Below are 13,995 nucleotides of genomic sequence, written 5' to 3' on the forward strand. Positions count from 1 at the left end.
ATCACCATAAAGAGAAAAATAACATATTTGTACTGCATGCCCAAAACTGCATGTAGCCAGCTTAAAGTTGGTATGTCTGCAAAGGGAGGACTCATTTTTTTTGGACTGGAGCATTATTTAACCCTTCCCAAAAAGCAAAGAATGGTAGCACATGGTGGCATGTTACCAATTGATTCCTTAAGTTTTCAAGTTTCATTTCGATATAATCACTCTAGCTTTAAAACTCAGCCTCTCCAAAAGACCGAAATGTCGATGTGTAACACCAGTTTCCCCTTGGCATGGAAGAAGTTAATCGTTGTGAAAAGACGTTTTAGTTTTAAACTTTATGGGCATGATTCAGTGAGTCTTGATTTAGATTTTTGGTCTCACTTCTCCAGATCTCCATTAGTCATCTCAGGGAGTCTGTGGGGAAGAATACTCATTTGGTCCATTTCCTACTTATGCTTCTGGGTGGAGGTGCAGCTACGCCTCCTCTGACCCTTGAACAGTTTCTATCCTCAGGGAGGAAGTCTGGACTTTCCTTCCTACCGTCAGAACGCAGCCAGTAAAGCAGTGCATCACCTTATTTAAAAAAAAAAAAAAAAAGATGTTTGCACTCCAGTGTGGTTTTCGGCCGTTATCTTGCCAGACTGGATGGGTGACGCAGTGAATTGCAAGTATTTATCTAGATCAATGCCTCAAAAACTTCCCATAAAACAAATCCATTCTTGTGTCTGCCACTCCCGTCTTGCTTCCACATGTGTCAGGCCACATACATGCTTACATGCAGAGAGCATTGCTGGCCCCGTCTTTTTGCTGTATCCAAGTTTGATTATCGAGCTTGCCTCAGCTGCCAGCTACAATTTTGCTTTGTGTACACGGACGGTGCATTCCTCTGTACTCCCTTTATAAACCCAGCTGAGGTGCTGACAGCCTGTCTACTACTGCCTGGATATTCTGCAGTCTCTTTCAGTCATTACTCAGCTCGGAAATATGAGATAAAGTGCCCCAGGAGCGCTAAAGCTCTCTGGGAGCTCACCTCATTCTCTACATCTCCTGCTGTGGTGTACTTCACTCGGCTCTCCGCTGCTGTTATTTACCTTTTGTACTGAGCAAGCACACATATTATTCCTCTGTGTCTCAAGCACTGTTTGTTCTGTTTTTTTTAAATATTTGCTGTAGTCCTTATAGCTGAAGATGGATGTCAGAGTGAGTAAAGATTTGTGGGTAATTGAACAAAAAATCTGGTTAGTTTGAGGACTTGTGATGCGTGAACAAGTCAAGGGATGAAGGAGGCTTTAAGTAGAGCAGACGGCTCTGAGATGCCGCCAGTGGCGATGCAATCAAGTGTCGCATCTGTCCTCCCAACGCCCACCACTGACCTCACATCACAGCAGCTAATGCAGTCTGGATCAGTTTGTCCAGACAGACACACATACAAATATTCAAGAAGCTAATTTCTCCACATATTCCTGACATGTTAACTTAGTTTATTTCATCCTCTGTTTAAGAAAAAAAAAAACTTCTGTGCAGCTGATCGTGCAAACTGAGCTGTGGATTTTGAAGAATTACAGTTGTGTGATTAACACGAGGCTAAAGATTTAACCTCATGATGTGAACCAGGAAAGGAAGGAGAAGCCTGGGTCTGCCCTTTCCATTCAGTGTATCAGTTTTCCTGACCAATTTATGTGATTCATTGTGGCTGTAGTCACTGTGTCACTGGGGAAATTTAAAAAAAAAAACGTAGAAACTGTAGTAGAGAATGACTGATAATAGTCTTTGGTGCTTAAAATTTAGGGTGTAGTTTCACAGCTTCAAATCTGACACGGATAGAGACTACTCCTCTTGTTCTGTATCATCTCGTTCATTGTGGTCTTGCCTTTGCAGAACAGACACATTGTTCTTGTAGTTCATGTGAAAAATGTTCGTTGTGACTCCACATTGAAGGAAATTGTGTTACTTGGGAAATAAAGCAAGCATTCAAACAGGATTAGTATGGAAGTCGTTTGGACACATTTAGAAAGCATCAATTGCAGCCATTCACAAATATGGATTAAACAACATCACATGTTGTGGTTTGTGTGGACTTTTGTGAATGAATATGTTTGTTAAACATGCTGGAAGTCGGCCTAAATTTGTATTTCTTTAGATATTTAATTCAGCATTTGTTTGCAAAAGCCTTTATTGTCCAGTTTTATCTCACACAGGGCTCTTCCTCTTCCAGACTCTGTACTCTTCTCCAATAATAAACACACATTTGCAGACTAGAATTTGCATAAAAGTAGCCAGCATTTGTGTATGGTAGCTTCAGCATCAGTAGTGTGTACTGTCTGTACACTGCAGCTGCAAGATATTGACAAAATCAAGTTAAAGATGTACAACAGGAATGATTTAAATTAAAGCAAAAGAGTCCAGCTTTGAAAACCATGGATCTCCAAGAGTGCATGCTTTCAGCAGACACCCCTCCCTGCCTGATAATAAACACCCACATCTTTCAAACTCCACATCCCAAGTTTGAAACGCAGACTATCTCTTCTGAATTTGAAATTTTGCACCAAAATCCACTTATGAAATGCTCCCTAGAGCAGCACAAAGCATTATACAACTGAGTTCACTGGCTGTATAGCTGCCACCCTTTAATTGTGCTTTTTCTTGTTATTACACAGCACGTAGCTGTTTATTTTTGTGCAAAGTTTCTGAAATTTTTCCCTATGATTTACTTTTTATGTATTTATTGACCTGTTTATTTGACAAGGATACATGCATAAAACATTGCTTAATATATAAAATACAAATTAGATGCAATGCATTCAAAATGGCCTCAGAGATAGAAATAAAAAATCAAATGCAATTCTCGCTGTGCAAACAACATAAACACTGTTTTCTGGATTGCAGCTCTAAATGTAGGCCAGCAGTCCTGCACATGCAAGCATATGTTGTCCAGTAATCTGCTTGAAAAGTCCTTATACTGCAAAAAACTGCCTCCCCTTGCTATTTAGAAACTGCCGTCATGCACATAAGGCTGTTTTGTTTATTTGTTTGTGTTTCATATATTTCCCCGCAGCTGCTACTCCATGTTTCATGCTGCATATTGCAGTGTCAGTAGTAGGTGTCTGAGTGTGCACATGAATGAATGTGCTTTCAACAGATGGCCTTTTGCTCCAAGCCCTCTGGAGGAATCTCTCCTCCTTCCTGAGGCTGTTATCGCACAACACATCTGCTGCTCTGATTCCCACTAAAAGAAACACAACTAAAAGCTGTCATCTCCTCGCATGGCCGCAGCTAACCGGCGCGGCAGCTCTCCAGGTCAGGAGCTTTTAGCCGTACGGATTGCTTGTGGATTAGTTGCGCGCTGCCACGGGGAATCAGTAATGAGACTCACAGTGACATGGTTGTTTTCACTTTGTCTGTCCATACACTGTAGTCTCCATATGACCAAATGCTCCTCTTTCTTCTGTTTTGCCCTCAAACCACTACTACCAGTAATCATCTCCTCCACCACCACCTACCCCCTGCTACGGCAGCCTGTTATCAGAGCCCAGTGTCGGCCCTCCAGGCAGCGCTCTTTGGACTCAGCTTTATGAGCGAGCAGTGCTGGGAAGAGCCCGCAGAGATCAAACACGATGGCTCAGTTTGGAGCTCGCCTCTTTGCCTCAGCCTGTTTTGATGTGGCTCTCAAGAAAGTAACATTACCACAGTTTTTCTGGTCTGGCAACTTTTTGCATCTTTGTAACTGTCAGTTTGTTGTCCTCTTAAAATAAGATGCTGTTTTATGAACACAACAACCAGGAAAAAGTGCGTAAGTTATTTGGAAACCAACTTCAGTCGCAGTTTGTGTCAGCTGAGTCGCTTGTTTTTTTTTTTTAGTCTTGTTAGCCCACTAACTAACCAGCAGGCTAATTAATTAAACCAGCCACGTCATGCTTTTGGTGCTAATGAGCTTCTACTGAATACATTTGAGAAATAATTCACTGAAACTGTCTTGAGTATCAAAACATTCATGGCTGACAGGCTTGAAATAAAGTTCGCTCGTATTTATTATCAGCAGAAGCTAGTAGCTGCTTTATAGATTAACCTGCTGGCTAGTAGTTAACTAATTCATTGAAGAAACTAGGGGATATCGGGGGAAATTTTACCATCTCAAATTGCAACAAGCAGAAATGAGATAGACATATAAGTTATTATACACATAGTCTGGGATATTCCCTCTCTGCCTGCCAAAGGACAAGCTGATATTTTCTCATATTTTTTTCTGCCAAGACTCAGTTTTGAGGTGCAAAAGTATTTTTTTGTCATTGACAGTGTTTTCCTCATACTGCCTTTACCTTTAACATATTTGAATTTAAATCTGTATAGTTTTGATGACCATGTTGTTGTTTCACACTTGATACATTTGTCAAATATTAGCCTCCTTGTTCCTAGCCTGTAGCTTGGGTCATAACATTTTGTTACAAATGTCCCTAAACCATTAAAATTGTATCTTGCATAGCAAAGACATTTTTTCCTAATAATTTAAGAAAAATGTTTTGTGTTCAGTTTAAATGTCTTTTTACTCTATAATTTTGTGGTGTTGTCCAGTTAGTAAATCAATCTTGACCCTGGTTTAAATCTGCCAAGAGCCATTTTTTCTCGTACATTCTCATAAACTTTTCAAACAACAACTGAATAATAATAAATGTCCTCTCTGACTGTAAGCATATGCTCATTACGTGCTTGACATTTATATTTCTGTCAAATTATGGCTAAATATATACTGTTTCTTTTTGCCGCTAATGCAGTTCTCGTGTAGCGTTTGTCATTCGTGATGAAACATACTTAAATGCAAGAAAAGTGAACAATTTAGTGCCTTAGAAACAGAGACTTTTAGCCACATTTCAGCATATAGTCTATACATTAAGCATGACTAGTTTAGTATTTTGGTGTTCTACAAAAATTTAGAGGAGATTTCAAAATAAAGTGATTGTGTATTATATAACCTAAAAAATAGCCCTGAGCCACTGGTCAAGCCTGCAGTGGGTTTTTCCATTAAAATGTATTTATATATGAAGTGACTACATACATTTACAGAACTGTAATGCTGAACAACGACTAAAAAGTTAAAATTATTTAGATTTCTAAATAATTTCTAGATTGTTAACTATTTATACAAATTGCATTTTTTTCTTGTAAAATTATATTTTCTCTTACAAAAATGAAGATAAAACAGTGTATTGATCAGGGGTGGAGGAAAAATCATTACAGCATGATATCACGATATTTCGCCAAGCTATATTTTATTGATGCGCCTACATGGATGCCAAGTATTGATTTATTTGTTATGTGAATTATTGCTATTGTAAATACAAATTAAACGTCCGGTAGCTCAGCCATTATAGAATCAATTGCTTTGTCATCCCGTTAGAAAGGTTTTGTTGCTGCACCCCCCCCACTCATAAAGGTAAATAAATATATTAAATAACATACCTAACTGTCAAGTTAAAGACAATTAAAGAGGTACTTAAAACAATATAATAATAAAATAATAATAATAATAATGATAATAATAATAAATTTAAAAAGAAGAGAAGAGAGAAAAAAGTATAAGTAAAAATAATTCTTAAAAATGGAGTTGACTGGCAATTGGTAGTAGTGGTAGTAGTGATAGTAGTAGTAGTAGTAGTAGTAGTAGTAGTAGTACTCGGCAGATTGCAATCTGACAATAATATATGGTGACTTTGTGATAATATTTCATTGTTTTCATGTCATTTATTTTACTCACACAGAGAAAGAACTGAATGTAACACTGGGTGTATTACAGTTAAACTGCCCTGACTCAGTTAAAAACTGGTTTTCAGCAGGTTCCTGTTCAGCAGCACAAAACACATTACAATACAAAAAGTACCATGAGGCCTCTGGCTATTTCCACCCTTAGTATTGATGAATATGCCAAGTTTATTTTATTATGCTTGCCAAATTCAGTAATGTAGTCAGCTGTTCACTCTCTGCTCTCACAACCTCCAATATGGCTGCTGCAGGAGCGTTACATCATCCCAAATCCCCCCAGAGAGAGTGCGTGGTATCTGGGGAATGAGAGTCAGGGTGGGAAAAGGATGTCTCGGCTGCTCTATTGGCCCGAATCCACCACAAACCTGACCTGGATACGGGGCTGGAAGATAGATGCGAATGTTATGTGATATTAACAGTAACTAGGCTCCTCTTCCATCTTTTTTAATCTCTATTTTTTTTCTCTAATCCCTTTTTTGTGCACAGGCCCAGGACAAGAGGAAAGCTCTGGAGGAGACCAAAGCCTACACCACCCAGTCCCTGGCCAGCGTGGCCTACCAGATCAATGCCTTAGCCAACAATGTACTGCAGCTGCTGGACATCCAGGCCTCGCAGCTGCGGCGCATGGAGTCCTCCATCAACCACATCTCCCAGGTCAGAAATACACACAGATACACACACACCACAGACCGTACAGCTGTGAAGAATGGTGCCCCACACTTCCTACTTCTCCTTTCGCTTTCACACAGACTCTGTTATTTTCAAACACAGTACGAGGCCTTCTGTAACACCCATGGTTCCTTTTTATTGGTGTATCAGTCTTACACAAGTGTCTGACTGTGCATTTGGCCAAATGACTGCTGGTCTGTTCGTCTTTCTTTTATGCTCTTGTCGTCTTCAGAGGCACACAGACAGTATAAAACATTTGCCACGATCAGTCTTACTTGCAATTATTGGTCTGCAGTAGTTATTACTTAGCAGCGCTCATACACATAGGGACATACTATTAGGTTTGTCTTGTAGACTGTAGTAACATCTAAAATGTTACATATATCACCTAATTCTGTGCATTCATTTGTGCAAACAGGTTACTTTCACACGTACATGTTTTACTATGTTTAAAATTTTGTTATTTTTATGTGACTTTGCCTATTTGACAGGAAAAAAATGACATAGATTTTAGCAAATTCTTGATATATGAACTGGGGAGCTGTTAGTTTCCTGCTCACCGTGAGTATGTCCTTATGTTTGATGGTGCCACTGTAATGTCAGACAGTTTTTTATTTCAATTATAATAACAGAAATTGATATAACTTTCGTACACCAGTACTTTATTTAACTATATTATAAGACTACTTTATTGAAATTATTAGAACAGCACTTAATTTACCTGTAATATAACACTACTCGATTTATCTTTATTATAACAGTATTTGTTTTGACTTTATTATAGCAGTACTTTTTTTAAACGTCATTATAACAGTTTCTACTATATTTAACTTTCTTGTAACTGTAGTTTATTTATTAGTGTCTACAGAAGTTTAGAGGAGTATAGAAATATTATTTAAAGGCCATATCGCCCAGTCCATTTCTAATGGAGGGCTAAAAAATTATATTTGCTTTGCAAAATATTTCTAGATTGTTATATAAATATTTGCATTATGTGACGACTTTTAGATTTTACACCAGTTTCTCAACTGATTTCCCAGAAAATGTATTATATCACAATCAATGTTGTGACAAATAAAGGCCATAAAGGTTTTTATTTGTTGCTCTCACCGCTATATAAGGTCATTCTCAAGTTGGATAAAAACTGTGGCATTGTAGTTTTTCCTTTCCAAACCCTTTTCTTACTACAGCATGAGGATTGCCGTGTGCAGGTAAATCCAGCCGCTCATCCAATGAAGGCATTAAGAGCTCAGACAAATCAAACAAAGAGCTGCAGCCATGTGGCACCTCGTAGATTAGAACTGGGTGGCATTCACCAAACCCCGAACACACGAACAGCACGCTGATAGTTCAATCTTAACTTGCAAAAGAATTGGCAAAAAGAAGAAATAGGTTGTTTATTTTTGCAGCGAGGAGATGGAAGGAGTATTTCCTTTTAGTTTTGTCTTTCCCATGTCCGCTATCTGGTGTTTTTCCTCTGACAGAGCTTTGCTAAGAGCGCCAGAAATTCTTTCAGGATACACTGAAGGTCAGATTTTCAGTCTAATGGAAGGAAAGAGGACTTGTGAGACTTGAGGGCTTGAGGGAGAGGGAGAGAGAGAGAGAGAAAGAAAGATCCGGCAAATCAGAGGGAAGGCTGAAGGAAATGGAAGATGGATGATGACGGGCACAGAAAGGCCACCGAAAGAGAGAGAGAGTGAGAGAGAGAGAGAGAGACCAAAAAAGGCGTATTTACACTCCAGGTTTTGAGTCAATATCCTGACAAATAGTGTTCGGCCGATACCAAGGTCACCGCCTGCATCGGTCTCCATGACAACCCCCTGGGCCACGTCAGAAAAGCATGTGAAAGACAGTTAGACATGGTGCTTTAGATCAGAAGAAGAAAGCCGGTGCCACCCGGTAAACTCCAGGCGTAGCTTACATTGTTTGACTTCTGTCTCTGTTGCAAGTGCTCATCACCGTCTCTTGACTCGTGCATGGGAAATTCCATCCTTCCTCTGCTATATTTATGCCCACGCTTGTATACTTTGTGAAGCCATGGTGATGGCGAACCAGACGGTGTCACGTGAGGTCAGCTGATGGTCAGTTAAGAATGGTTTTCCCCGTCGTCTTTTGTTCTTTTTGTTTCAAGAATGAAGAAAGTCCGCTTTTTCTTTTCTTTTTTTGCAATAATTTTGTGCAGAACATACAAACCTCTACACATATAAACAAACATACATATAAAGTATAATAATAGTGTTTAATGTAGGGCATTAAATCTGTAACAGAAAAAGAAAAAAATTAAATAAAAAATGAATATAGTAATAAATCTATAGAAGAAGAAAGGAAATAAGAAAATGTATTAATTAAAATTTAAATAAATAATTGTAATTGATAAAGCATTAAATCTGTTAAAAAAGAAAGAAAAAATAAATATATATTTATAAAAATTAAATGAACACATGAAGAAAATAATTTGGATGGGTGGTGGATGCCATCCTCTTGTCAGAAGATTTTATGCGGTTGAAGTGATCTATAAAAGGTTACCAAATTTTGCGAAATTTAACAATAATAATTTAATAATTTGAGAATTACATTTTCTCCAGTACCAAGTGTTTCATTACATCATTCATTAGATTTGAATGTGTTGGTGCAGTTCTCTATTTCCAGCTGAGTAAGATTAACCTGCGTGCCAGAAGGCCGACAAATGATACCATAATGTGTTCCACGCTGTTTTTTACTTGTTAGAGACGAAAACTCTGTGAGCCGCCATAATTTTGGATACCTTATGAGAAATATTGCTCCAGTAAAAAGATATCCTTGGACAACTCCCCAAAATATGAGCCAGTGGTGCAGGTGCAAACCCGCAGCGTTCACATGAAGGATCTACTTGCAGGAGGCCATGTCTTAAAAAAATGCAGACTCATTTTCTTCCAGCTGGTGATCATAATAGCTACAAGAATAAAAAGCCACCTCCATTTGCATAACTCGTCCCTGAGAAATGTGAATGATTTAGCAGCTTTGCCTTGAAAACTCAAAAAACTCTAAAACACAGAATGTCCCTTGTATGCACAACATCTTCATCTCCGTCTTTTTTTCACATAAAAGCAAGAAGCGAGGCCTCTAATGTGTTTTCCGTAATGAAGCACATCTCTGTTTTAATAATAAAGAGACAGTCCTGTGAGCTCTGCAGGCCGTGGGTGTGTTTTATTGCTCTCCACCGTCCGGTTCAAGAGGTGGATCATTATCATGTTGCCCTCGCTGCTCATGGATATGATATTAGTGGCGTCCCTCGAGGACGGTGTTGCGTTCTGCTGAATGTGTAATGGAGAGGAAAGCCTGCAGCTTGAAGGATATATGTTGTTTTAACAGTGGAAAGGAAGTTTTCTCAGGTGAATGCCAATGAAACATGAGCGTGACTCCGTTATCCTCGAGACACCAATAATAAACACACCTCTGAATTTACAAGGCTAAACATACCAGCTTTTTCTTTTTCCAGACTCTGTCTGTATATCGTTACGTTTCTGTCCATGTCAGTAGCTGGGATGCTTTAGGACGACGCTCCTTTACATTAACTTGTCAGTGTGTGGTGAGACGTTGCCTGGCGTCAGCGCTGTTTCCTTCAGTTTGCCCACAGTTACAGGGGTTCACTCTGGTCAGGGTGTGTCCGCTTTGCAGCGGCATCTCTCTGACTGCTACTGGTATCCCTCTGAGCTGCATGCCAAGTGTGCTGTTCTGTAATACAGCAAACCTTAGCTTGCATGCTGCATGTGATTGGAGGCATAAATGGTTTCTTTATAAGATACACAACCTCGTCCCCAGTTACTTTTCTCATCTCCTTGTTCCTTATTGTCACGATACATAACTGAATTACCGAACCCCTATTCTAGTGGTCGTACCCTCCGGTCATCTGATCAGAGCCTTTTATCTTTCCAGTATTTACATTACAAATGTAGAGGTGGGCGTGCTTTTGCAGTGGTAGCATCAAAACTTTGGGACAGCCATCCCCTCTCCATCAGATCCTCAGAATCTGTGGTCTCTTTTAAACAGCTGAAAACTCATTTCTGTAGGTTAACATTCTCATAAATCCTCCCAACTTTGCCTCACTTTGCTTTCAGTGCTCTTCTTTTGTTACAGTTTTTCTTTATGTGTGGTTTGTGTTTAAATGGGTGTTGGTATGTGTGTTTGTAGGTTTGTGTGTATTCATGTATGTACCCGGGTTTTAATTGTTTATGTGCAGCACTTCACTGTGTGTTTTAATAAGTGCTATACAAATAAAGTTATTATTCCTTTATTCTCAAATTGTTGCCTTTTATCTATCTCCAGCTGCAAAACAAAAGGTGATTTCATTCGCTGTTTTAGGAGCTGTTAACACAGCAATGATACTTTTGTTCACACAACAGCGTTTTAGGGGCTGGAAATGTAAACTGTTGAAACCGGGTTCCAGAGTGTCATTTTTTGAAAACGCCACCCCTTCTGTCGCCGTGTAAACTGTCAAAGCATTGATCCTTTGAGAGCAGTAATGTCAGCATTAGATTAATTTTCCAATGACCAGCCGTTAAAACAGTAAACAGCATGTCAGTAAAAACTTTCTAATATCAGAGTCTCATTTATCTTGAATGTTATGTGCTCTGTTTAAATTGCATTTTAAACTGCGTACGGTGTGTTTTTTTATGTATAATTTAGTGTCTTTAAGTGAACTGCTTATTGATATTCAGTGGGTGTCAGGGTCAGACTGCAGTATGACTTCACAGCGAAGTGCGTGTGCTTGAATCTGTGCAGATGCACAAATATTCGTGTGTGTGTGTGTGTGTGTGTGTGTGTGTGTGTGTGTGTGTGTGTGTTGACAGGTATTTGTTTGTGCGTCACCTCCCCTGCTGTCATTGCCATTCACGAGCGGGGGTCTCTCTGCAGTACTGAGGCGGCGGGGCTGACGGGAAAATAGAGTAGCTCGCGGGGCTTCCACCTTTTGCTGCGTGTGAAGTGGCTGCTAAGAGGCTGCAAACAGGGAGCGCTTTGTCCGTCCGGTGGAAGAAAATGCCTCACATTGAGAACCTCTCTGTGATACCCCGAATAGCGAGGGGAAAGAGGGAGAATAGGGTGTGTGTGTGTGTGTGTGTGTGTGTGTGTGTGTGTGTGTGTGTGTGTGTGTGTGTGTGTGTGTGTGTGTTGTTGGGATCATGCACACACAGCCTCATGTGCATGCTGCAGCTCTTCTGTCCTGATTATATTTCCACTCCTGATAGCTGAATTTTAGTGGAGTAGCTTCTTCCTCAAGTCTGAAGTGCGCCACATAAATTTAGTTTTCTAAAGCTGAACCCAGAGGCATGTAGCTCTACACGCGAGCAGTATTTGAAATCCAAAATTGGCGTAGTTTTGGAGCCTGTGGCAGCTTCGTCGAGGAAGTTTTAGTGTGAGTTAGACATAACAAAAGAATAAAGCAACTTTATTTGTAGAAACTCAAAAACAGGAAGAACAGTGTCCATAACAATAGAAATGCATGTTGTTTGGTGCGGAGGACAACAGTACATTCAGGTCACAGTTCAGTGCGATGCACAGTATAGAGGTCACTGTTTGATACACTTGTAATATTTTTAGCAAACCAGAAATGAAAACAAATTTCAGTTTCAGTAGCAACAGATAAGGATATAATATACAGTCACCTCCTCAGTGTAAGTTAGGGCTGCACAGCTAATCAAATATTAATCATGATCAGGATTTTGGCTTCCCATAATTAAATGAACATGATTGCCTGTGATATTGATGTTTAATATGCATGCCCCGCACATAGAAAACTCCACTGCATATCAAATTAAGCACTTCATAACCAACAGCCAGCCTCTACTTTTGATGAGCGGTCTCACTGCTGGGTGTGCATCCTGCAGCTGCTTTCTGTGAAAAGTTTCACTGTGTGTGTTGGGGCTTCAAATGGACAAAAATCATGCGTTGTTTGGAAGTATTTCAGATTAGGAGAGAACAAATCATGTGCAAAGAGTGCATGAGACTTTTAAGCTGCAAAGCAATACAACTTGTTTAACTACTTGAAAGTAAACTCCACAATCTGCAGTAGATTAATGCCGAAGGCCAAGAAAAAGATGTCGTAAGGATACAGTATTGCCACAAAAAATATCATGATGCTATGCTGTATCAATTTTTTACAAACAGCGTTCTGTTGATTTAAATGTGAAAGTGTGACAAAATTATTTTGTCCCTAAAATCAACATGTAATAGTAAAAATAAATGTTATTTTAGTATTGAGTCAAACAAGCGTGACTATTATTTTGGCTATAACTGTGCATTCTTAGTGCATGCATGTCTTTATTATAAGATACAAATAGAAAAAGAAACAAAATTATCTTTGTTGACTTGAGCGTGACCTCGAAACAGCCAGTGATGCATTCACACCAATGCCCACACACTCGCTGAGCTATAAATGACCTTTTTGATACTCATGTGGTCAAAGCTATTTTATTGCCGCCCTCTGAGAAAACCCCCTCAGTTCAGAATTATTTTTTTGATATCATTGTTATTATTAACAAATGACTATTTTTTCTACATCTGACTTATTCTGCATGTTAGGTAGGAAATGCTGAGTCAGTGGAAATTGTGGAAAACTTACCAGCAAATGTTAAGTCGGACAATTTTAGTTCTCTTGTATTTTATTGATGCTGTTTTGCTTTGCAGACATTTATTTTGAAGTGCAAGAAATTGAACTTCACTATCAAATAGTGAATAAAACCATTGCAATACCATAAATTAACCACTCTGGGTTAATTAATGAAGCGCAAATTTAAGAATGCAAATCCAAAACAGCAGTTGTCAATGTGGTGATAAAACAACTTATGTTTTTATTGTAGAAAATCCATTTTATAACTCACTATTTTGCCAGTCTAGCTGTGTTTTACAATGGTTTTTAATGGTTTGCACTTACATTTGGAGCTGGCCAGTGCTGCCAATTGAACCCAGTGACCACAGTGATGAAGCAGCACAACAGGCTGGATGCAGAAAGCAGCTGACACATCTACTGTACATTCCCAGTGTGTTGCCACAGATGTGAGCTTCACTGAGATACTGTTACACAATATTCTTATCTGCTCACACGAGGCAGCCCACTGTTTGTATTTATGATCTCAGCGTGGCACGCATTTTGTTGTTTTGGTTATTTTTCATTTCAGTCCTCAATCCTCGGATGTGCGGTTGCATGCCGTTACTCTCTGCTGCTTCTGTGTGTGCAGTGCAGTGATAAGAACACACACACAAACACACACACACACGCAGCACATAGACTCAGGTTTGCGTCTGTGTGCTGCAGTGCTTCCTTTTTGACCTCCCGTTGAGGCTGAATGGCACGCATCCAAACAGGAAATGAAGCCTTATAGGTCTGGGTGTGTTTGTGTGTGTTTGTGTGTGTTTGTGTTTGTGTGTGTTTGTGTGTGTGTGTGTGTGTTTGTGTTTGTGTGTACTCGTGTTTCCTGCTGATCCTGTGTATTTTGGTCTCTCTCCTGCCTCTCCTGGTGGTCTCTCCCACCTGCCTGGCTGTGAAATGCAGAGTTCCATGCAGAGTTTGTCTGTGTTTTCTTTTTTCACTGGTGGATATTTACACTG

General features: G+C 39.4%; 1 protein-coding gene across 5 annotated transcripts in view; it reads left to right on the plus strand.

The window, feature by feature from the left end:
- The window catches only part of abi1a (abl interactor 1a), a 57,650-nt gene that overhangs the window by 9,848 nt on the left and 33,807 nt on the right, over positions 1 to 13,995 (plus strand). For all 5 annotated transcript variants that reach the window (XM_042510297.2, XM_042510292.2, XM_042510291.2 and 2 more), the window contains exon 2: positions 6,229 to 6,396. In XM_042510297.2, the coding sequence (XP_042366231.1) occupies positions 6,229 to 6,396 (168 nt within the window). The remainder of the gene's footprint in view (positions 1 to 6,228; positions 6,397 to 13,995) is intronic.

Source organism: Plectropomus leopardus, chromosome 21, assembly GCF_026936395.1.
Source record: "Plectropomus leopardus strain MGB_pleo_1.0 chromosome 21, ASM2693639v1, whole genome shotgun sequence".
Lineage (NCBI taxonomy): Eukaryota > Metazoa > Chordata > Actinopteri > Perciformes > Serranidae > Plectropomus > Plectropomus leopardus.